This window comes from Lepidochelys kempii, chromosome 17, assembly GCF_965140265.1.
Source record: "Lepidochelys kempii isolate rLepKem1 chromosome 17, rLepKem1.hap2, whole genome shotgun sequence".
Lineage (NCBI taxonomy): Eukaryota > Metazoa > Chordata > Testudines > Cheloniidae > Lepidochelys > Lepidochelys kempii.
The window spans coordinates 16,563,240-16,588,288 of NC_133272.1; the positions used below are offsets into that span (position 1 = coordinate 16,563,240).

A 25,049-nucleotide genomic window follows, 5' to 3' on the forward strand; every position below is an offset into this window, starting at 1 on the left:
TCAGGGCTTTTCCCTTCATGGGTGACTAGGGGCAGTGTTTCACGTCCCCATGTTGTGGGAATGATGAACCAGGCTGGCAGAAAAAAAATCTTCACAAGAGACTAATGCTGTACAGGCATCTCTCTCTGTGCTCTCTCATACACATAGGCAACTCCACTACAAAAATAAAACCCATTAATGATACAATTGCAATTCAATCTTCTTGTAAATTCAACCTTCTTTGTTCTTTTATCAGATTTTTTTTAAAACAATAAACTTGAGTGGTGGATGTTGCCGTGGGAACCAGATGGACTCGGTGATTCTCCGTCCTGGATAAAAATAGCTCTGTCTGTGTATATCAAACTTTAAAAACAAGCTTCCTTGTCTAAACCTCTTCTAATTAGAGGAGGCATCTGTTGTTGCTTAGGCAAGAACTCGGCTGTCTCGGGTTAAACAATCTCCTGTTTCTTGTAGCGTGGAAAAGGGAGCTGGGAAAGAGTGGGAGTTCTGGGCGTGAAGGAACATCTTCAGACGGGGCATCTTTCAAATAAAAAGGGAGAGTGAGTCACTGTTTTCCTTTTAACTACCAAACACACAGCCCAGGGAAACGTCTTTATACTCTCACCATCAGCAGAAGGCTTTTTGTAAATTGAGTCTTTGGATCACTTGGCTGACTAGAGCAAACCTTCTTTCTCAGTGGGTTCTAAGCAACACACGTCTCATATGCTATCACATGTACACGGAAGGTGCTGTCTGAAGGATCTGAGATTTGGGGGAAGGCACATGTGACAGGGACAGTACCTGGTGCTTGGTAAACAAGGTTTAACTCCAACTCAGCTTTCCCCTCCCTTCCCACAGATGCCTTTAAGATCATCACCTTGCAAAGCAGAGTGGGGAAGGAAATGTCTTTGGGGAAGGTCGGATCCCATAACTAGAGTTATAGGACTGGGATGAACCCCATGCCGGGAGTGTTTCTCTTTCCTTTCTGATGACAGAATAATAAGAATGCCAAAAATATGTTAACTCTGATATTTCAAAGGAAGGCTTTGCTGACTGCCCGATTTGTTTAAAATGCTTCAATCCCACCACTTTCAAGCATTAGTTAGAGCATACTCAGTGCCATAAATGACTACGGTCATTGTCAGGGCACAATCCAGAAGCGATTCGTGATTCATTCTCCTTTTGGCTGTTCTCTCTCTGTGAGCATAATCCAGCCTCACTGCCCCCACAGGGTTCATCTTGTAATGGTTTGTCTCCAAAAACACACTGGAGAAGACAAAGATGCTGGCAACATAACACAGCATCCTGCTGTTGCCCTCTGTGCTTCCAAGGGGACAGCCGGCTCAGGTTGCCCCTCCCCTTCCCACAGTAGACAGCTCTCAAAGCCCTGCAGTATCAAGTTGCTATTAGAAATATTGGCAGAGTCTTACCCCTTGTCTCTTGCCAAGCTCAAGAAACTAGCAGTCACACGCTGCTAATTCTCAGACACTGACATGACCCTGGAGCGCCAGAAGATTTGCTGTTTCCAGATAACTCTGCAAGGGAACCTGCCTGTGCACTCCTTAGCACATCACCTCGGTGCAGGACCACGGACAGCCTCATCACCAGCCATCTTGAGGAAGACACCCTGTTCCCAATACTGACCTACTGAAAATAAGACATGGTCCACCCAGCACTGAACTGGATAGTCTCATTACGCCGGAGTGCAACATTCTGTTAGGTTTACTAGGTCTCAGACAGCACACCCTCAACTGGTCCATCTTCCACCAAAGATACCTGGTGGACCAAATGTCTCCTTGAATGCTTTTTTCCCTCAGGCTAATACCTCTGACGCCCATCCCCTGCCCGTGTAAAGGCTCTGGCAACCGCAGCGCTCTGACTAACTTCACTGGCTGGTGGGAGAGCAACACCCTTTTGTGCAGTATTGTTAATAATCCATGTGTTGCTGCTTTCCATGCACCCTGAGTCCAGCCAGTGAACCCGGCAAATGTTCTCTGAAGTGCTGGTGTCCTGCTGAATACTGAATAATGTAATCTTGGGAATGTCGGAGCTTCAGCTGATAGCATGTTTTGTCCTAAGTACCACCTGTATTAAACAGCCACAGCGTGGTTCTAATCGCAGTAATATTTTTGGACGAGAACCAGTAACGACCATTCTCCGAAGTGCGAAGTTTCCCATACCCTTATCTGTCCAGGAAAGAGGCTGGCCAGGAATAAGTGGAGGCTGGGAATTAGAAGGAGGTCTGTACCCACTGTAAGAGTGAGGTTTGGGAACAGCCTCCCAACGGGGTCGTGGGGGAAACAGACCAATCCGTTCAAAAATGGAGCTTGATACATGTATGAGCGGGATTGTATGACAGGATGACTGCGATGGCCAGGGACTGGACTCAGTGACCCAGCAAGGCCCTTCCCGTCCAATGTTCCGAGATTACTTTCCTCTTCAGATTTCTTTAAATTCAAAGCAGCAATTGAGCCGATTTGGCTGATTACACTTCATGCAGGAAGGCACAGGTGTTTTGGACGCAACAGGGGGATACAAGTAATGATCCCATCTCAAGTCTCCTCTGAACACTGCTAGGTGAAGCTAGGAACCCGAGCCTACCAAACACTGCCTTTCTATTGTGATTAGCTTTAGCACTTCAGCCACCTTACTGGATAATCCTCACTGGACAGAAGGCCTGAATGGTTTGATACGTTAACTACAGTCAGCTCGGCATGATTAATTTCCATTGCCATCTACTTCACTCACATTGTTCATCTGTTTCCCAGGTCTTCACACCACCTACTCACTGCCCACGCAAAGAACAACGCCAATGCCAACTAAAGCCCAATGCATTTTACATGCATTGGAATCAGGGAGCCAAGCAGCTCCCGGAGTCCAGGATACGTTCTGAAAAGCACTATGTAAGAGCTAGGCATCATCATCTAAGTCAAGGAAAATGCACCACTGAAATACTATGGCCTGTCTCTCCACTTTCTCCAGCTTACCCTGTTGCTATATTACCTCTGCTATTTTTGCACATTTCCTAGTCCCACCCCATTCCCCCTTTACTACGTTACCTTTTCTCCTCTTCCAGTTGGTTCAGCAGCTCCACCTTTTCCTTCTGCACCCCATCTACCAGGGTCCGCGCTCGCTGGAGATTCGCCTCCGCCTCTGTGACATACTGTAACAAAAGGAAATCCCACCCCACAGCCAGCCAGTTACATTTGCAATACACAGTTGTTAAAAGCTTAACAGGGGACTGAACTGGATAGCTCAGGGGTTAGTAGATGATCTGTATGGAGGCTTTCATCTCTAGGGACCAGATTTTCCAGCAAACTCAGCACATAGGAGGCTGCCGGGTACTGTGCCCTTTTGAAAACCTGACTCTAGATATCCATTCTGAGCACGTGAAAGCTGGCCCGGGGCTCTTTTGAAAATCTGGCCCGAGGTCAGCAAATCAAACCCAGCCTTGGCTGGCGGTAACTAGAGCTGGGTGAACAATTTATCTGACAGTTTTAGCCCTTTTTTCTGCTCCTTAGCTAGCTATGAAGAGACTGATTTTTATGAATCAATTTGTTACTGGCAATTGTTTGATGAATGCTTTATGCAAACAGTTCTCAAGCTCTGTGGGCTGTCTGACTGGCATGTGGTTGGACAGCTATGGCACATGGTATCGTTTCTGCTTCCTGAGTGGACAGTGGAAGTTTTATAAATGTGAATAGCCAGGGCCCATACTAGAGTAAACACTCCTGTCCACGTGGGAATAAGAGTTTATGCATTTACAGCACTGCCCCATATACAATTTAATGTGAACAAAACACCATATGCACAAATGCTTGTGAAAAAGGGGAGTGAACATGTTTAACTTTTGTGCAAATGTCTTTGCACAATTTTCCTGACTCTTCACCCAGTGCCAGTAGTGACCAAACATTACTCATAGCTGGGGGCTATTCATTTAGTTCAGTACCTGGTGGCACTGCAAGAAACACTGGAATACAATCTCTGATTGGCAGCCTCGGCAGCGAGACCGTGGAGCGAATGGCCCAAGGAGAACGAATTCTCCTTTCACCAGCAGATGGACTCCTGACACTTCAGTCTTCACCACTATTGATCAGGCATTACTGATTAGAGAGACGCTCACAGGAATACTTTGTGCTCTGCCTCTCCATACTTCCCACCCTGAATGTGGAGACAGCAGAGCACGCAGCAAGAATCAGTGATGGGGAAACCCCTGGTTGCACCATTTGGGCAGCTGTCTGGCTGCTTTGTGCATGAAGGCAACACAAAATGGCCTACGTTGGGACCAAGAATCTAGACACCAATGTAGGTAACGCAGTGAAATCTCCTGGAATGGACATGGTTATAGCAGTATGAAAGGCAAATACATCAATGTCTTCCACTGGCACCAAATCCAGATTCTGTCTAATGGCAAGTTGTAGGGGCTTCAGTTTTGTAGGTTGAGCTGCCAAGATGCAACTGGCCTGAACACCTGCCAGCAGATGAGCTTAAAGCTAAGGGTGGAGCCCGAAGCAGGGGAGGTCTGAGATAGTACAAGGGTTTTTGGCCCTGCCTTTGCCACATGCTTAACCTGCTCATGTTGGGCCTTCAGGATGGCAATTTCCTTCTCCACCTCGCAGATGTGGCTGGTGGCCTTGGCAACCTCCGCTCTCTCCAGATCTCGCTCTGCCAGCAGCTGCTCAATGTGCTGCTGCTTTTCCTTCAGTGCCTCCTGCAGGGCAGTCGTGCCAGAGATCTTCCGGGCATAGCGAGAGGAGGTCTCCGTCAGCTAGAAAGAACAGTTAAGATGTAAAGGGTCTGTCACTGTGCTCTTCCCCCCTGTGCAAACAGCATTCACAAGCCAGACAGAGCAATTGCACACACACACAGTGCCCCTTTGGAGCTGAAGTGCAGCTCAATCCACTGATCCGGTAGCCCGCAGACCCTGCGCTGTCTGGAGCTGGGAGTTCATGGTCTAGTTGGAAGGGGTGGGGGTGAGGTTCCTAGTCAGAATGAGACTGCAGACTGGATAGCTCTTCCAGGCAGCGAGGGGAAGGGAGTTCTCCAGGAACAGGGCTAAGGGGGTGTGATGGGTGCTGTGAAGATCACAATTTGAACTTACAGAACAATTTGAACTTTTAAAGAACACCTGCTTTCTCTTCACAAATAGATTTTATTTATGACAGCCACTGAAGAAACTCCCACACGAAATGAGCTCAGCTGCCAGGGCTGTTCTTCACTGGATGGCAAGGATGGGAATGTTGGATCCACTCCCCGGGGCGGACACTTGTTTGTCCCTCTCTGCTACAGCCCAGATGATCGTGGTCAACATTGATCGCCCTGTATAGCTAGAGCTGTTAATAATAATATTTTGCATTCCCACGGTGCCTGGCTTCTCAAGGGAACCCCAAAGCTTTATACACACGATTCGTAGGAATTCTTTCCCACAACAGCAAAACGTGGCCACCTCTGAAGTTGGAAGGAAGCAGCTGTTAAATACTGCAGGGCAATGCTGTGCAACCATTTAGGACGGGAAATGAAAAATATCGCAATCTAGATGGAATTTTAGGAAGGCAGAATATAATTATCCATGGACATGACATCAGAGTCAGTGCCCCTCCCTCTGCAAATAGTGTCATGGGATCTTTTATGACCCCAAATGCTCAGGGCGTCTGTTATGCCTCCACCCAAGGGGGAAGGAAGGAAGCTAAGATTAGTCACAGTCTCCCCGGCACTTCCCATTTCTCGGCTGACTATGCACTAGTAGCTGCACCAATGCACCTGCTAACATGCTCAGGACGAGCCCTACCACTTTGCAGAGTCAGAGCAGGAGAGATCTAGGTCCGAATTGCACAGTGCATGAACAGGTCCTCTCACCAATCCGCTCCGGCTGGGTCTGCCGCCGACGGAGGAGGCCACGGAGCTGACAGAGCTGATGGACGAGCTACTGGGGCTGTGAGTTAAGGCTGACACTCCCATGGCCATCCGTTTGCTCTTCTTTGCTTTAGCAGGGCTGGTGGATGGGAATCCAATCCGGATCACCTTGTGTATGGGAGCGAAGAGGCCAAATTTGGGGGGGCACTGAAAATACCTGGAGCAGGAGAAAGAGAGAATGTCAGAAAGGGTATTGTCCCCACCTATACCACCCCCCACACTGGGCAACACCCAGACAGAGCTGGGAGTCCAACCAAAGATTCCCAACTTCTGGGAAACGTTCTATGGCCTGTGTATACAGGAGGTCAGATTAGATCATCATAGTGCGGAGACTCTGAATCGGGAATTAAGGGAGATTTAACAGTCTCTTCGCCAACACTGTGGCCTACTGTGACTCCATGTGTAGAACAGGTTAGAGTATTCCCTTTTTCCGGTGTTTTGGGGGAGGCAGTTAAGGGTCCACCCTCTGGAAGGATAGGCCCAAAATATAGGTTTGCTTAAATAAAATAAATGCTTTCACAGGAGCGACTATATCCAAAAGCAAAACATAAACCCCATTTGCAGCAACATACATATTATATTAGATCATATTTTTAATATAAATAAGAATAAGGTGGAGAGTTGTTGTGTTTTTAGTTTTAACCATTCATCTTTGAGTATTTGTAACCTGACACAGCTTGAAGTAAATCAGTAACGATTCCAGTTCAAACAGGAATTCTTACGGGGAAGGACTCTGGCATGTGTTATGCAGGATGTCGGACTAGACGATCATAGCAGCCCTTCTGGCTTTGAAATCTATGAAAGTGACATTGACCAGTCAGATTTCACTGTGCACACTCAGTGAGTAAGGACAAAAAAAAAACAAAAAACCACCAAGCATCACAGCAGATGGGAACCACGGGATGGGACCAAATTCTGATTTCTATTGCGGCCCCTTTATACCAACTTGTCAGTGCAAAGGAGTTGTAAGGTGAAAGTAAATTAAATTCATGCCCACACTAAGGCCCCTTTGCACTTCCAGAGCATGGAAAGGAGCTTTAGTACAAATAAGAAGAGCACTTTGAATTTCATCATCCTCCCTGAGCAATGTAGGGTTTTATTAGTCACTTGGGTAAAGACATTTTGGTTTTGCTAGTCTGTTTAACCAGATTATGTACCCTTAAAAAAAAAAGAGGAGGAAAGGAAAGATGAGTGCTGTGGACTTGGTTAATGTGACACCATCCACAGCTCTCTTTTCTGCCTGGTACATCACTCCAAGTTCAGCACTGTTAGGTGATGATAGAGGTTTGCCATATGGGGAGGCAGAAGGAGGAGAAGATAGGACATTTTTTTAAGAACGAGATAGAGGTGACCTTCCTGCAGTATATACCCAAGAGCAGGGTGACTTGTGCAGGATCCCAGATGTGTGTGTCAAAAACTCCCTCTACCCATGTTGTCATCAGAGAAAGGCACCGGCTCTCCTTCCCCCTGCTCCAGATGCCTCGCACCTGCCTATTCAGAATTGATCAAACACAGAACAGAAAACTACTTGCTTTCAGTTCACAGCAAATGGGAGCATATTGGGCTGGGCCTACAAAATAATTTCCCTTGCCCCCTGCTTCAAACCCAACTCCTGTCCACTGAGATGACTCCACAAATCAATCCAAAGCTTCCTGCACTCTTAGCTCTGTCAGCCAGGGCAGTGCCAAGACTCCACACGTATAAGCACCAGGAGACCATGGGCATCCCTCCAGGTACTCTTTGGCTTGGGTTAGAACGAGGCAGCATTGCAGAGGTACAGCTGGTGGGAGGAAGCTAAGCGCCAACCTCTGGAGTCCCAGGATGGGCTTGACTGGTTGCGGGCACTAAACCAGCCCTGCGTGGAGGACGGTAGGATTGACAAGAAAGGCTGTGGGGATTCTGTAAGGGGGCCCCGAAAAGGGAGAACAGGAGGGAGGCTGCTGCTAAGGAACTCTGGCCAGAGGGGATGGCTCAGGAAGCAACTGCCCTATTATACTTCCCAATCAAAACACCAGGATTGAAAACTCCAGCAGAAAGGGCTGTCTCTGTCTCATCACTGACTCTCCAGGTGGGGCTACTGGAGGCAAGGAAGACAGAGCAGGAAGATAAAGGAAAAGAGAAGACAAGAAGATGATTTTGATGCAGACAAATGAAGAAGGAAAATACCAAAACAAGAGCCACAAGGGAGACAAGGGGATGGGCACGTTCAGGTGCAATTCCATTTCTGCAGTTAGAATAGAAATCATAGAATATCAGGGTTGGAAGGGACCTCAGGAGGTCATCTAGTCCAATCCCCTGCTCAAAGCAGGACCAATCCCCAATTTTTGCCCCAGATCCCTAAATGGCCCCCTCAAGGATTGAACTCACAACCCTAGGTTTAGCAGGCCAATGCTCAAACCATGTTACTTCAAGTCTGGAAGCAGGACCCTGTGCTGATCCTGCTGCTGGCAAGAGATGAAGGCAAGTCTCACTTGGGAGCCCCATTCCGCACATGAGTGCCAGAAACCCACATTGCCAGAAACTTGGGGCCTTTTTGGAGCACAGGTTGATCTGCTCAAGCCATGGTTAAGCTGTCACTGATCTGTTGCAGTTCAGCAACTGAAACCAGAAAGCCTGTGTGTGTCACATCCTCTGGTGTCAGTGTGGTAGCCAAGGGAGACGATACAGTCCGACTTGGGAGTCGTCTCCTAATGCTGAAAATGAACCACTTGCAGGAAATGGTGGAGTAAAACCTATCCCACCTGTACATAAAATAGTGACTAATGAATAATGATTAACAATTAATACACAAGACCAATATGGATACTAATATTAACCAAGTATTAGCTTTACTGACACACGACGTCGGCATTCTCCAGATGTGAGCAGTGGTTCCAAAATCGCCTTCTGTTTGTGAACTGGCTTGTAAACGTTGGCAGCAGCATGTGTGTCTGTCACAGGCTGATTCCATGTATATGGGAGGCCGTAGAACAGCCTGTTCTCCATCCAGAGGAGAAAATGATTCATTTGCAAGCATCTGTTCAAGCCCAATCTTTTCAAAACAACTTCAAAAACAACCCACTTCTCATCCCTTCTGCTGGCTGCCATGCAGGCCCTGGGCCTTGGAAAAGATCACTGCTTGCTAACCTTACTGCAGATTGGGGAAACAAGCTGGAAAAGCAACGTGGCTTCTGCAAACTAGCCAAAGCCCTGCTCAGCATCACACTGTTACAATAAGCTATGCATGGGAGGACTGGTAATAGACTACAGAGCCCACCATCGCTAGTCTGCTAGCTTTGTTTCGGTCCAGACTGGTAGTGACCGCAAGTCACTATTAAAGGATGTCTGACTTGTAAGGGGTTGTAGCTGGAACGCCATCTTTCTTCACAGGTCATTAGTAAAAATAATACCCAGCTCTTACATAGTACTTTCCCCCAGTAGATCTCAGAGGACTTCACAAGGAGGTAGTAACATAATCCTCCTTTTACAGATGGGGAAACTGAGGCACAGAAAGATGAAGTGACTTGAACCTAGGGCTTTTGGCATCCAAAACAGAGATCTCTGCCACTTGAGCCTAAGGAGTAACTCCCTTTACTGGCAGCACAAGTAGGCTCTTAGTCCTCATTAATGAAAGAGTGTGCACCGGGAAAAAGGGGAAGAAATGGAGACTATGAAAATTGCTAATGGAAATAAGAGTGTGAGTAAAGGTAACTGAGGGTCACAGAACAGTGAGGGTGGAAAAGAGAAGCAGATAAAGACAAATACAAACGCTGGTGAATTAATGGACTGTCAAGTTGCTTCCCGGATGGGAAAATAATGGGCCAGACTCATCTCTCAGATATACCAGTACAAATCACAAGCAGTTCCCGTCAGGTCAGTGGGTTACACCAGTGCGAAGCCTGGTGTAAGACAGAAGAGAGGCAGGCACAGTGTAGCAATACTCTGCCCTTCCATGGTGCCGCACACGCTACATGCTGGGCCCTTGTGCGGCAGCTTCCGTCTGGGAATTGCTTTGCGAATATTGGGTACGTGCCCAGTAGCCCTGCGCACGCGCCCAGTAGCCCTGCGCAGCATTCGTCCCCAGTGCAGGGCAGGGGGTGGGATGGATAGTGCCCTTCGCCAGGGGACGACAACTTTAAACTCTGTGCTCCACCCCGGTGCACCGGCCCTGCCCTTCCCCCGGCTAACCAGCACCACCCCGTCACGCCACCAGGGACAGGCCTGGAGTTTCATCCCTGACCCTGCAGCACTTGGAGCTGTGCCAGAATCATCCCATTCGGAACGTTTAACAACTGCCACCACGGCTTTGTCTCTCAGGTGAGGCAGCCAGAGCCAAGTGCCAGGCACCAAGCACCCTTTGCGCACTCCTACAGCACCCCCAGGCATTTCCACTGTTTTTTCCCAGCTCCCCAGAGTGCCACTCTCTCAGGTTTTGCTCTTCCAGCAGCAGCAGATTTCAAAAGATGGCGGCACCACTCCTTCATCTCCACCCCCTGCCAGTCTACCATCTCCAGCTCCCCAGGGACAATGGCCTTCTTTGGAGACCGCTATGAGGTGCTGTCACATGTACGATCAGCGCCCGTGCTAACGTGTCACCCAAAGACCAACAGAAATTCACCCAGCAATGGCCTGAAAAACAAACGAGGATGAGAGTCTCAGTCACTAGATGGCAACAGTTAGCTAAGCCAAAGCATGAGTTCTTCTCCCCTGCTTGTGTCCCAGGACTTTGGGATTTTGCTGGGACAAGCACGGTGCATTAAAAACAACACCATGGCAGGTCAATGTTGGGGACAGGGAGTCTGGCAGGTGCCGAGTGCTGGCTCAGGGGATCCTTTGTGCTCCAGCAGCAAAACAAAAGGTGTGTGTTTTAGCAAGACGGCTTTCCTCCAAAGGCTTCATTGAGCATCTCACAGCTCTTGGCGGCTTTAACAGCTCAACCATAGAGGATTGTGACATACAGAAAAGCAGAGGTTGGCTTGGGCTAGAAGGGTCAATTGAGATAACGCTGCCAAACCTGCATTCAGAACACGGGAGGAAGGGAGACCCACTCCAGTGGGTGCCGGTTGAACTGTTAGCCAGAGGTTTGATGCTGATGTGCCAGTGATCGGGGCTACAGTGATCGGGGCTACCAGTGATCTGGTTCGCTTGAGTCCCTTGAGACCTGCCCCTATATTACAGCACAGTACAGATTTCCCCCTCCCTCCTCCTGTTTAAACTGAAAAACTCTACCCATTAGCCCCTTAAGTTACTCCTGTGAGCTATTCACCACATCTGACAGCGTGGCACAGGGTTTGGGGCAAGTGACGAGGGAGGAAGTCCTGCGGCCAGGAGAGCTCGGTGACAGGCTTTGCCGGGGGCCTCCTACTTACCTGAACCACCCCTGATCCCAGCATGATGGCGTTAGAGCAGAAAGGTGAATTCCTGCTCAGAGCAAGGCCAACCTGACAACGAGCAGGAAGCTGGATGCAGAACCAAGTTTCTCATGGGAAGTGGTGCCAGAGGCAGAACTGGATCTCAGTAGCAGAACCCTGGAGCCCTACGCTCAATACAGCCCTCCCCTACCTTCTGTGTCACACAGAAAACAAGTTACTTTGGGCCGTTCTGAAGATAGAAACCTGCAGCTACTTTATGGCTGAGTGATGGAGAGCAGGAACCTGGCTGGATTCATTCCATAGCTTATCCTACAGCATCATCCCTTCCTTTCTCTCCTTCACCCCGGGACGCTGCTGGGCCCCAGGGACTCTCCGCTTCTAGGCATTTGCTGGTTTATTGTGATGCCTTCATGCTGGCATGGGACAATACATAGCCATTCCTATTTCAAATAAAGACGCGTGGCCAGCAGACACCCAGGCTGGCAGAAATGCTGCAGAAACCAGGACCTATTGAGTAATTGGCAGTTCCATGCTATTTTTGATGTTACACTAGCCTCTGCCATAGCTGGGTTTCCTGAGGAAGCCCTGAAGCAGTAATAATGTTTCATGGTACTGTTGCTAGCCCATGGACCTTATTTACTAACCAAAATCAGACTGCCTTTGGTCACTTATTTATAGTCCTAAATCGAGAGATCAGGGCTATGCAAAGATTTATAGGACTTTGCACAACACCTGAAAAATTAGAGTGAAGACCAGGGATCAATGAACCATTTCAGAGACTGGGAGAACTCACCAAAACATTGATCCAACCTTTATCAGGTTTAAAAGGATTGAGAACTTTCCCTACCACTATTCCCATGAATGGACCTGCTGAAGCATCTGGAGAGTCTGTTCGGACTGTATTTCCACACGAGTCAAGCATAAGTTGCAGAACTCAGATCCAAAACTTCCCCAAAGTTCAGGGTAACTCAAGATCTGAGGTTTTGGGTCATAGTTTGCAGCAAGAAGTTTCATCAGCTCCTCTGCCCAGTTTCGCAGACCCAGAAGTTGGAGATAGTTTGCAAGAGCACACTGCCTTTCTGATATCCAGTGCCAAACTGATCCGTTTGACTTTCACAACTTTGCCCTTCACCAGCAGACAGATGCCTGATAAAAATTACACTGTTGTAGAAGGCACTGAATGGATTCAGGGGTTGTAAGTTCTGTCTGCAAACAGATGTCATGCTTAAGAATCACTACAAGCCTGGAGCAATAACGTAATTAACTGTTCATTCAGGGCTCATTGAAAGCCTCACCTCCAGAAAGAAGAGATGTCCAGCATGCTGAGACGATCTCATGTCCTTACTATGTAGAAAGCGGAAAGGGTGAATTATACATAGACTAGGGAATTATACATAGACAAGGGAAAGTGAAGGATTTATGAAGGAAACGTCTGATGGTGAGTGGTCTTAATAAAATCAGAGAATCAGAGAAACCAGAAGTGAGAAAAAACCCAACAACTGATGTCTTCTTTAAAACAAACAAACAAACTTTTCTCTAAAAACTTTTTAAAAGTTTAAAAATACTCCAATGAGGGGACTTCTACCACTTCCCTGGGGAAACTACTTCCCAGTCTAAAGACCTCGCCATCAGAATATTTCCCCCCACAATATACAGCCTAGACGTCCCCTGCTTAAATTCATAGCATAAGTTCTAGCTCTGCCTCCTTTGACCACCCTAAGCAGCTAGCTTTTGGACTCCACATTATATTGGTAGGTGTCGGGCATCCTTTCAGACCCCAAGTTGGAGCACAGACAGTGTATACAGTACCTTGTACCAGCGACTGCCCCATCATTCTTCCCTAGAGGTTCATCAAGTTCCACTCCACACCATTCTCCTTTGGCAAAATCTGTCTCTCCCACATAGCGCACAACTCCTGTTTTCGTCCCGCCAACCTGTTGGTTATCAAAACGCTGGAGGTTAGAAGCAGAAGCACCAGCACTAAAGTGAGGACACACAGGGTGGGGAGACTGGGAGGATAAGGAATGGGATGCGCAAGAAAAAAAAGTTTGCAGCATAGCCCTCTTGTGTCACAGTTAGAACACGTGGATCCAGTTCAGACACTCTCCATTCCAGGCATCCTCCAGCAATGAAGGAGTTCTTCCGAGAACTGAGGACAGACAAAAATTTTCCTCACTCCCCATCTCCTGGGAAGAAGATGCTAAGGCAGAGGTAATCAAATCTCATGTTTCAGCAGGTCAGCTAATTGTGGTAGACTTCATGAAGGGGCTTTCTGCCCTCATACACAATGAGCTGCCTGGATCACAAGTGGTTGGGTTGGGTTTTTGGCCTCCCTCTGAAATGGCTGATACTGAGCAACAACAGAGGCAGGATGCCAGGTATGACGGACCATTGGTCCAGCACTGCACATATTTTATTCTTAGGCCTTGCCTACACGTAAAAGGTTTACCAGGGTAACTGCACCATCAAACCCTCTTAGTGGAGATGCAGTTTATACTGGCATAAAAGTTCTACTGCCAGTATAGCTTATACGAGTTTCCTGAGTGGAAACTATCCCAGAAAAAGGACCTTTTTTGCCCGTGTAACTGTATCTACACTAGGGCTTTGGGGTATTTCAGCAAAATAAATATAATAAATCATACCCCTAACTGACACAGCTATGCCTGCAAAGCTTGAGACCAGGCCTCAGAAAGAAACCAACACCAAAGAAAAAAGGAGGCACAATTACCCACCTGCATAGTCCAGGCCAGGTAGGAAGCAGTGTGACACTCTACATGTTTTGCACACCACGAATAAAAATGCGTGTGTGACTGAACAGCAACACAACACCAGCTGGTATCTTTCTTAACATTAGAAGCTACAACAGGTTTGCTGAGTTATCTGCGTTCTGAGGAGAATAGCTTATACGGACCTATAAACCTTATAAAGTTTTATATTGCAAATAGGTTTCCTCATGATTAAAGCTTTAAAGTAGCTTTCAGAAGGTAATAATGAAATAATAATACCACTACCTAGCTCTTAGATAGCAGTTTTCATCTGGGAAGCTGTTTGACCAATAATTCAGTTCCAAAATAGAAAGGTTACTGCAGGTGCCTTGTTTCCAAGAGGAATAAGAAATGGGACATGATGAAACTATGAAGTTTGAATTTTTAAAATTTTGCTAACAAATGAACATCAAGTGACTGGTTTTGTTGCTGGGGTTTTTCCAATTAGTTATTTTTATATTGAACTTTCTGTAAACTGGTGACATAAAGTTATCCTCAGCCCTTTCACCCTGTAAGACAATGCCAGCTTCCTCAAACATGCAGATTTTTTGAGGGGGAGAAGGATGGTTACAGACTTACGGGCTCTGTGGTAGGCAAAACAGTGAATATTTTTTGAATTGCTGATTTAAGCAGGATTTTTCCACAGCGACACTAATTAAGGACGAATTAATTTGATCCTGATTGGATGAGGCTGCAAGGCTCCAAGGTAGGTCTCATCTCTGATTTGTCCAAAGATCCCGGAAGGAAGCGCATCAAGGCTGAGAAAGTCAAGATTGCAAACTATAAAAATCAAGGGGAAAGCCAAGAATCCTCGCCGTTTGGGTCCCCAAGCCACTTGAGGGAAGACTGACCTTCCTGAATCTCCAAGACTGATCACCTTGGAGAGACAAAGTCACAACATCAACAAATAGGCCACTGGCCTCTGATCAGTCTTTCCCTGTACCCAAAGCAGGCCCACTAGCACATAGCACTGCGTCAGTGGATCATCATCATCAGGCTACTTGACTGCAGATTCAGCCCCGACACTATGAGAGCAGATGACTGCAAGTGCTGAAGAGTTTGCAACACTGCTATTATCTCAAATGTTCTATTTTCATTCACTGGAAGACATCCCACCCTTTTTATTTTTAGGGGTGAAATTGAAAGTGTGGCCGTGTCCATGTTCCCCAGGTTTAAACAGACCTTAGGTATGGTCTCATAAAATTATTCAGAATGCATTCTATGTTTAAACAACTTGAGAAGCTTGAGATTGCGTGCTGTAATTTCTGGTAAAGAAGAGTTATCAAACTTCTTAATAAGAGTGTTTATTAAAGTCTGTATTATATCTCTGCAGGGACTAGGAGGAAAGGGTTAGCCACCACACAAGAACTGAAGTCTAACAAGAAAGCTTTAGAATTGGCTCTGAGTTTGTGGTCCAGACTTTAGATAGTAATTCAGTTTCAGTATTAAATGTATTTAACCATTCAAGTTATGTATTTGACTGACATTAGCAGAATTCTTTAGTTAAGATTTATAATCAAATGGACATTCACCTTCATCTTAGAATTTATAAGGATTGATTATTTATGGTATTAATTTGAAGATTTAATTCTAATCCAACATCAAGACTAATTTGTTAATCTGACCTTGAGTTGACAGCTGTATTCATAACTGGAGTTTAATATTAATACTAGCTTAGCTTTAGGTTATATGTTTCCTTGCTTTTAATGAAGTTTATAAAGATACACAAAGTCACATTTCTTTCTACAAGCTATGTGGGCCTGGAGTGGATACCAGATGGTCAACTTAAAAGTCTGATCAGCTCCCCCTGATTAGTCCTTGGTTCTCACAGCGCTACGCTAAAAGAAAAGGAGTACTTGTGGCTCAGATATGCTCAAATAAATTTGTTAGTCTCTAAGGTGCCACAAGTACTCCTTTTCTTTTTGCGAATACAGACTAACACGGCTGCTACTCTGAAACCAGTGGTACACTAAAGTCTTATTCCTCCTCTTGGCTTGTCTACACTAGAAAGTCACACTGCTTTAGCAATACGTAGATGGTTAAAGCAGCACAACCCTGTGTGTGGACACAGTTATATTGGTGTAAAGGTGATTTATACCAGCATAGCTATTCCTATTTGGGAAGGGGAATAACTCTGTTGGTATAAGACATCTTATAACTGGTAAAACTGTATCCACATAAGGACATTTACTAGTATAACTATCTCTATTAAAAACGTCAACTCCACTAACCAAAAGAGTAATAACTGGTAACATTTTTGTCTCCACTTAACAGTGACAACAATATGGAGTTTTCCCCTAAAGCAAGTTTCAATTCTTCTCTTAGCTATCCTGATATATTCCATACAACATACATCATTCAGGATTATCTTATCCCCTAAGCAAGCATAGACACAACTATCCCATAGAGTTGCCAGTTCTGGTTGGACCTACTTGTGAAGGTTTCATCACATGATAATCTTTAATTAAAGATTAATCTTGAATTCCTGGAGACTCCAGGACAATCCTGGAGGGCTGGCAACCCTACTGTCCCATGACAAGCAGCACTTCCCCCAGCCCCGAAGGGACTGGGGAACACATTTATAAATCAATAATGAGTAGTCGAGCCTGTCATATTTGCATGATAGCATTAGAACCAATTGTTGAACGTCCCATCCCCTGGCAGGCATACAGGAATGTGTGTGTGGTGAATCCAGGAAATTCATCTGACTCAGACATGCAGATTTAGTCAACCCTGATAATCTGCTAATGCTGCTAAAATAAGTATTTTTTTTTTAAAAGCCAGCTGGCAGGTTGCATCAGCCCATGAGCTGAACGGTTTAATCAAAACGTAGGTATTCATTTCCATCAAGCACTCAAATGAGCTCACAGCTTTATCACTTTGGAATGAGAGTAGTAGGGCTGCCTGGGGAAACAAAGGCAGCAGCAATTGTATGGAGGCAGCCAGAGAGATCCGATGGATAGGGCATGAGAGACGTACGCAGGACTCCTGGGTTCTTTTCCCAGCTCTGCTACTGGCCTGGCCTGTATCCATGAGCAAGTCACTTCAGTTCATGGTGTCTCAATTTCCTCTTCAGTACATGTCTGCTTTCATAAAGTACTCCACAACCTATAGATGGGAAACAGCTAAGTCTGACCTGGATTTAGCATTGCTACTTTGGCCACTATCAGCAGACTAAAGTCTGGAGGACAGCTACAGGCTGTTGGTGTTGCCAAGGTCACTAGGGGCATGAAACCTAAGGAAACCATATTTGTGATTTTCCTCCTTATGAAACCAGAAGCTGGACAGTGCCCTCCCGAGCTGCAGTTCCTGTCTCCAAAGCATGTTTTTATTCATCTCTAACACCTGTGCATTGCTGCACCATGGGACTCGGGCAGTAATTGCAACTCCATAGATTGGGTGAAATGTGCTGGACTAATCACTCTGAAGAATAAATCCCTACACCATACTGCCCCCCATTTCAGCATGTCTATTCTGAAAGGAGTGCATAGTTCATTCCTTAGGTGCTAAATTAGTGTCATTTGTATTGGAAACATTACATACACACAGAGCCATGAATGGGAAGGACTACCTGAGCTGGATGGGATTTGAACTGGCAACCAAGAGCAAGGATGTGTAGCAGCATTGCCAATCTGGAGAGACACCCAGTATTCCCTGTTAGCTTAAGGCCTGGTTACTCTAGGAAACAAAGTCAAAGCAAACACTACCACCCACCCCAACTCAGGGACTGTGCTCATAGAGTAAATCCTCCATATAGTTTGCTGCAAATTTAAAAACAACAAAAAAAACCACATTAATTATGGCCTTTTTAGAAAATAAAAAATTTCCCACAAAAAAACAAACAAACAACCCCGCTTGGTCATGTTCCAAAATTTTTAATGAAAATTTTAAATTGAGATGATCATAAAAAATATTACCAAAAAGAAAATGGATTTTCAGTAAACGAGAAACTTGGATTATTGTTTCAATAAAAATCACTAGTTGTTATTATTTTTTGCAAAAAAGGGGGGGGGTCTGATTTGAACCCTGCAAAAGAAACAGCTATGATTTTTAATTTTTTTTTAACCAGTTCTTGTCCTCCAGGCCTTTTAGCTCAGGCAAAACATCTAGGACAAACCGTTTCACCCATCCCACTCAGACCCAAGAAAGGGGCATCATCGGGATGAACTAAAACTGCCTCTGATCCAAACACCTGTAAACTGGGGGAAGTTTGACTCCAGACTCACCCTCTAGATCTGCTTAAAAGTCATTCACTGGCCAGTATTTTCCCAATCCTGACATTCTCTAAGCACTTCAGGAGAAAGCATTAGCTCAAATCCTATGACGAAGTGAAGCCAGAGGAGTAGATCAATCTTGCATCTCATTCTGAGAGACAGCAGAGCGAAGGAAAATGTGTGAAGCCAAAGACACCTACTGTGTCACTTTCGATAAGGAAGGCATAAAACATGTAATGTAAAGGACAAAAATGGAGTCAAATCAGTATCCCAAGGCTGAAAAGTCAATGATCTTTATCCTTCCAGACACCATCCCACCATCCTCATTAGAGTTTGTAACATATTGTTTAAACAACTTTGGCTGATTAGGACTAGACACTGTTTCAACCTGGCAGCTACAGAACCATGAGTCATGCCTGTTTCCAGCCTCCTCTCTCTAGTCTTCATTTGCTCTTTTCTCTGATTTTCACTCTTCTTCACCATTTCTCCCCTTACATCCGCTCCATTCGCCCTACGGCTACAGGCCCTGCTCTCAGCAGCCCTCTCTAAACTGACAGACAGTACCATCACTGATGGAAGCCAACGAAGGGAGATTGCACTGCCTGATTAAAACATTTTGGTGGCTACTTTACCAATCCTGACTCACTCCCTCTACAGTAACCCTGAGCACTCTTCAAGGCTGCAAAGCACTGCTGTCATTTGGAAGGCTGAAGTAGGAATGATTATCATTGTACATGACTACCATTGGAACATGCTGACTGTGTCACACTTCTTCCATTAGTGGGTCATCCACACAGAGGATAAGGAGTCTACTACAACTAACAGCCAGCAGAGTTACTTCTGTAGCTCAAGTGGTAGAAGCCTGAACTTTGGTGCTGAAGATCCCAGTCACCAGAAGTGCTGAGCATTCATGGTGGGGAACTGTGTTACACAAGCATTAAATTACGGAGGGCATTTTTTTGGCCAGTGCCTGGGGAGTTTTGTTCCAGATGCTACAGAATGCATGGGAAAGAGAGAAAACATGATCTTCAGAAACAGGGAGACAGACACACAAAGAAAAAAAGAGCCCAACTGGCAATGTGCCAGTTTGGCACAAGGTCATTAGTCACTCACTGCAGAGTAGCACAGCATGGTTTTAAGGTGCAATATGGGTCTCTTCTCATGTGGTGATGTAGGTGCCATGAATAGTTTGTTTAAAAAACAAAAATTTGTATCAAGTCAAGTGTTGTCCGAAAGTCAGGTCACCATCCAAGCCAATAGGGAAGTGAGGGTCAAAGGAATGTACAGGACCAGAAATACAGGACAGAGAAAATTTTCCCTAATGAAGCTGTAAAGATTTTTTACTGAAACCTGAGTCAGGAGTCTCCACCCATCACCCCAGGGCAGCTAGATTTGCAGAGATACAAGTTCCATTAATGCAGCTGATGCAAGAGATATTTGCACACATCTCTAAAGCAGCAATGAGAAAATAATCCTTTCAGGATCCAATGTGAGAGGAAACCCTAGAATTACTGTTTCTCCTTAGAAGGCTGTCTCTTTTATAAAGGCTGTCCATGTTAATAACACAGTCCTATCTGCTGAAGGCCACTTACAACTCCTCTTTAATGATATATATATTGCAAGCAGAACACTAGTATTTGCCAGCATGCCAGCTCAATGAATGCTTATGAGGGCATGCATGCACACAGAGAAGGCCTCCAAAGGGCTGATGTGAAATGAGGGCAGGAAGGTTGGTTTGGGATTGTTATTTCCTTTTACTTCTCTGTGACAACAGCAAGAAAGCCACATTTGGGACCACAGAAGGACCACTAGATCAGGGGTTCTCATTCTTTTTCTTTCTGAGGCCACCCCACATGCTATAAAAACTCTACGGCCCACCTGTGACACAACAACTGTTTTTCTGCATATCTAGTAGATTAAAAGCCAGGGCCGGCATTAGGGGGTAGCAAGCAGGGCAAATGCCCAGAGCCCCAAACCACAGGAAGCCCTGTGAAGCTAAGTTGCTCAGGAGTCCTCGCGAAGCTAAATTGCCCAGGATTCAGCTTCAGCCCCAGGCGGTGGGGCTCAGGCTTCGGCTTTCTGTCCTGGGCCCCGACGAGTCTAACGCCAGCCCTCCTCTCTGGTTTATTTTGGCAGACACCCTGAAACCTGCTCGCAGCCCCCCAGGGGGCCCCGGACCCCTGCTTGAGAACCACTGCACTAGACTAAAAGACCTAAGGGGTGGGGTTTTCCTGTCTCTCCTGTCTTGTCTGGGATTCTGTCAATAGCCATGACCCTGTAAACCCCAATCATACAATATTCAGCATCCAAAGAGGCTGCCTGTCCTTGTCTGTTATCCAGGGACCTCCATAATCCAGCCAGGGCTAGGAGATGCTTTGTTTTTGGGCCACACAACATATAGGCTTCAGACCACTAGTTCTGTAACAACTAGGGCCTGGTCTACATTAGAAAGACCAATCAATTGTAAGTGTCTCTCAGGCAGTGGAACTTGCCTATTGTTCACGCATAGATCGGCCACAGCAGATCATGTGCCAGACAACAACTGGTGGAGTTAATCTGATAATTTATAGGGTTAAGCCCTGAGTCCAACTCATTATCATTCAGACGCTTGTAGGCCATTGTAGGCGCAACAGACTGGCACAACTAGGGTGCCATCAACTCTGGCAGTTATGCATCTTTGACGGGGGTCAGAGCTGACAGTCCCCTCAGCTGACCAACCTCACTAGTGCACCAGCTGAGAGAGCCCACCACCACCTCCTTTCATGGTAATGTGGGACAGGGGTGTGGCCAGAAAGAGGGGAACCACATGTGTGGCATTTGGGGGGAGGGAAGGAAATTTCCATAGGGAGCAAGGAGACGATCTCCGTTAGGCAACTCAAGATGATGATAGCTGTCCCAGATGACAGCCAGCCCACCTGAATCAGTGCAGGCCACTCTGGTAGGGTCACAAGGCCAAACCTTATATTGCTTCGGATATTGGCGTGGATATGCTCAACTTGACGCTCTGGGTAGACAAGGCCGTCCATGTGGAAGATTGTTTCTAGGGATATGTCTACACTGCAGCCGGGAGCTCACTGCCCAGCCAAGGGACAGACACACACACACAAGCGTCCTAAAAATAGCAGGGTGGATGTTGCAGCACAGGCGGCCACCCGAGTACAAGCCCACTTGACCCCCTGGCTCCAACCTCCGTGCGTGCCATAACGTCCACACTGCTAGCTCCGGTGAAGCTAGTGCCTGGCTGTCAACCCGGGCGGCAAGGCTCACTCCCAGTTGCGGTGTAGACGTGCCCTAAAGGACTTTCAGAATTGTTACACCTCGTCTACACTGGGCTAGCGAGCTGTTTTCCTTTAAACCCCATGGTGGGGGGCGGGGGGGAGGGGTGGGGGAGAGAGTCTGCTTTGGGCCAGACAGTATGAGAAAAGAGGGAAGAAGAGAAGTGGGAATGGAGAGGAGTTTACTTGAGTACCCTCAGGGCAACTATAATTATTACCAAGGTTCAAAGGGTTCAAGTGAATCAGTCGGGCTGAGGTGACCAAAAATTAAAGGATTTTATTCATGCAGAATTAGAAGCAATATTCTCGGTCTCGCTCCTTCAGTGTAGCTCCTACTCCCTTTGCCAGTATATTGATAATATAACACTTGGTGCTTCTATGGTACCTTCCACTTCAGGAATTCCTTGCCTCAAAGACGTATGAGTTAAGCCTCACAGTATTATCACGCTCCTTTTAAAATGGGGAACCTGAGCCAGAGAGTGGCTAAGTGACTTGCCCAAGGCCACATAAGTCAGTGGCAGAGCCAGGGACAGAACGCAGATGTCTTGAATCTCTGTTCTGTCAGGATCCTGGGCAAAGGTAGGCAGAATAGTGGCAGGAGCTTGGGATTCCAGAAGCGCAGCCAGGGGTCAGAGCCAATATCATGGTCAAGAGTCAAGATGAGGGTCAAGCCGGAGTCAGAGTCAGGAGCTAAGCCAAGGGTCAGAGAAGGAGACAGTCAGGAATCAGACTGAGGATCAGTACCATATCAGGGTCCATGTTATGGTTCCAGGGGTTGATTGGGAGTCAGAATCCAAGTCTGAGCCAAGGTCAACACGGGGAGTTCAGGAACAGAGAAGCAGGGCAGTTTTGGCAGCTAGTTAGGAATCTGCATTGTTGCCTGATAGCCCTGCAGGCCCAGGTTCAAGTCCTGCCAATCCTTACACATCCCATGCTTTAACCATTAGAGCAGGTATCCATTAAGGACTAGGGGGGCTCCTACAGAGCCTCCCCAACATGCATTTCCATCCACACCATCACATGCTCTGAGCAGGCTGGATGCCTACTTCATGCTCAGAGAGCAGAGGCCCTAGTTGGGGTCTGAGTTCACCCCCCACCTGAGGTTTGGTCTTATTGGCTGCTGAAAACTGACACCGACCTCAACCTAAGCTACTTCCCTGAGTTCAGCTGTCCCTACAATCCCCTCCAGGACCACCTCTTCTTTCCTACTTCCTTCTGTTCCAACGAGAGGCACCCACCCAGTTATACTGTGATTGGAGCTATGCAATAGTTACCTCAAGTCTGACAGCAGGGATTTTAAGGTGACTCAGCAGAAGCTGCCCACATATCTATAGAGGGTCTTAGAGCCGACCACACTGTTACATTCGCCAGCCAAGACAGATTGTTGCTCTCCCCTGGACAGATTTGCAAGAAGGTGATGAAATATTAATTATATCTTGTCTGAAAGCACTAAGTACCTCGGTGGAAGCAAAGAACGTGAGGTGTCTCCCTTCCGAGACTGATACAAACCCAGGAAAGGGACTTCCTTACTGCCCTCCTGCAAAACCTTATATTGGAGCACCACGGCAATTTGGATGAACTTGGCCGACTGGCTACGAAAGAGAATGGCAGAATTTGCCATTGAATAATATCCACTACCGTTTTCCTGCAGCTGAACTCCAATGGGCTCAGGTGCTGCTAAGTCATTCAAGGCCAACATATGGCAGCAGAGAAAGTGGCAATGTCACTGCTCAATTGGAGAGGTTTAGGTTGTAGTTCTTGTTACGTGTGAGCTATTAATTCGAATTATTTAGACTCGGATGGTAAAAGGCCCATTTCAGCTTCAGGCTGCCAGATTGAGTTTATATCTTTAAAAAAAAAAAGAAAAAAGAATCAAATGAATTTGATTAGTTTATTCCTGAGACGCCTCTGTAGTTTGCCAGGAGCTAGGGGTTGCATAGACAGCAGACAGAAAGAAAGAATTTGCAATGCGCATCAGAGAGAAGAATCTAATTAAAAATACTTCTCAAAGGGGTGAAGACAGAGTCTGTTCCCACCAGGCGTAGATGTCCAGCTCAGCTTATTCTCTCTCTCATTTTATACTTTCACCTTCTTGGCACTAAGGCTGATTACATTATCTAACATTTTTCATCTACAGTAAATTCTAGCTAAAGCATAGATTTTTGTACCTATAGAATCAGGATACAGGGGGATGCCCCACGATAATATATTAGATCAGTTGCTCATCCACTTATTTGCAGCGTCAAGAAGTTTTCCATTAGGTGCTGCTTTGTACAACCCCAGCTCTGTATTTATGGTTCCATATTTCAGTGCTAAATAAAGAGCACGCTCCCGGTTAGGGTTCGGGAGGAAGATTAAAGGTAATAATACCTCTATGGAGTGCTTTTCCCCCCTTATTTATTTACTAGACAGACATAGGGAACAGTCACTTGCCCCATGACTGAAAAAACAGCCTTTTCTGGAGTGGAACACCCTCATGTGTCAGCAAAGTAACACAAATTTTAATTCCCCCACGCTCCTCCAAATTAATTTCTCCAAATGAAAAACACAGGGGAGATTTTCTTCATAGGCACAAAGAAACTGGAAATGTGGCCAAGACACCTGAGTTAACTCTTTTCTCCTAAAAACTTGTCATGAAATCTTTAATGACCACATGTCGCAGGCCCCACGTCTGCACTACATTACTCTGGTTTCACACTAGTGTGACTCCACTAAAGCCAAATGTAACATAGCGGAGAGTCAGGACTTCTTTGCAAAGAAAGGGCGACCTTGAGATGTTCTAACAATCCACTATGCTTCACCCATCAGACAAAGATTAGCTCATTCTGGGGGCACAGCTTGAGAAACTGTGGACCTGATATGCAGGGGTAGTGAGCATCCGCAGCCAATGAGAGTGCTTAGCACCTACAAGAGGTCAAGCCCAAGGCATCTTGAGTGGGGCACCCAAAAATCAGCTGCCATTTTTTAAAGTGTTAACTTAAGTGACTTCCCCAAGGCCACCAAAGTTGTCTGTGGTAGAACCAGGCCTAGAAGCAATTCTCCTGACTGCCAGTCCACTGCCTTGATCACCACACCATCCTTTCCCTGTACTTGGATATCAAATTCCAGGATCCCCAAACTTTTCCAAAGCAGTGACTGCATCTTAATAGATCTCCCCCCGCATTTGCAGTCACATCATTTTCCTGCGGCAGCTACACCAATTGCATACATGGGACAGCGAGAGAATTTCATGTATTCTTAACGATTTTTAAAGGAGTTGTCTGTCTGCTCTAGCTCTTCACTTCCTCTCCCCACTCCTGTCTGTTCTGTTTCTCTCCACTGGAAAATGGGGTATAGCCAGCACAATGCGAGAAGCCAATTCTTCTCTGATGACCACCAGTTACAGTATGTCTACACTGCAATTAAAAACTCATGGGTGGCCTGTATCAGCTGATTCAGGCTCATGGAGCTCAGGCTAAGGGGCTGTTTAATTGTAATGTAGACATTTGGGCTCAGGTTGGAGCCTGGGCTGAAGGACCCTGACAGGGGATCCCAGAGCTTGGGCTGCAGCCT

The 25,049-nt window shown here is 46.3% G+C and overlaps 1 protein-coding gene across 2 annotated transcripts in view; it reads right to left on the reverse strand.

Moving 5' to 3' along the window:
- Window positions 1–25,049, reverse strand: part of CLIP2 (CAP-Gly domain containing linker protein 2) — a 122,302-nt gene that overhangs the window by 32,035 nt on the left and 65,218 nt on the right. For both annotated transcript variants that reach the window (XM_073315254.1, XM_073315253.1), the window contains exons 4-7: window positions 13,053–13,177; window positions 5,836–6,049; window positions 4,550–4,747; window positions 3,039–3,142 (exon numbers count right to left, since the gene is read on the reverse strand). In XM_073315254.1, the coding sequence (XP_073171355.1) occupies window positions 3,039–3,142; window positions 4,550–4,747; window positions 5,836–6,049; window positions 13,053–13,177 (641 nt within the window). The remainder of the gene's footprint in view (window positions 1–3,038; window positions 3,143–4,549; window positions 4,748–5,835; window positions 6,050–13,052; window positions 13,178–25,049) is intronic.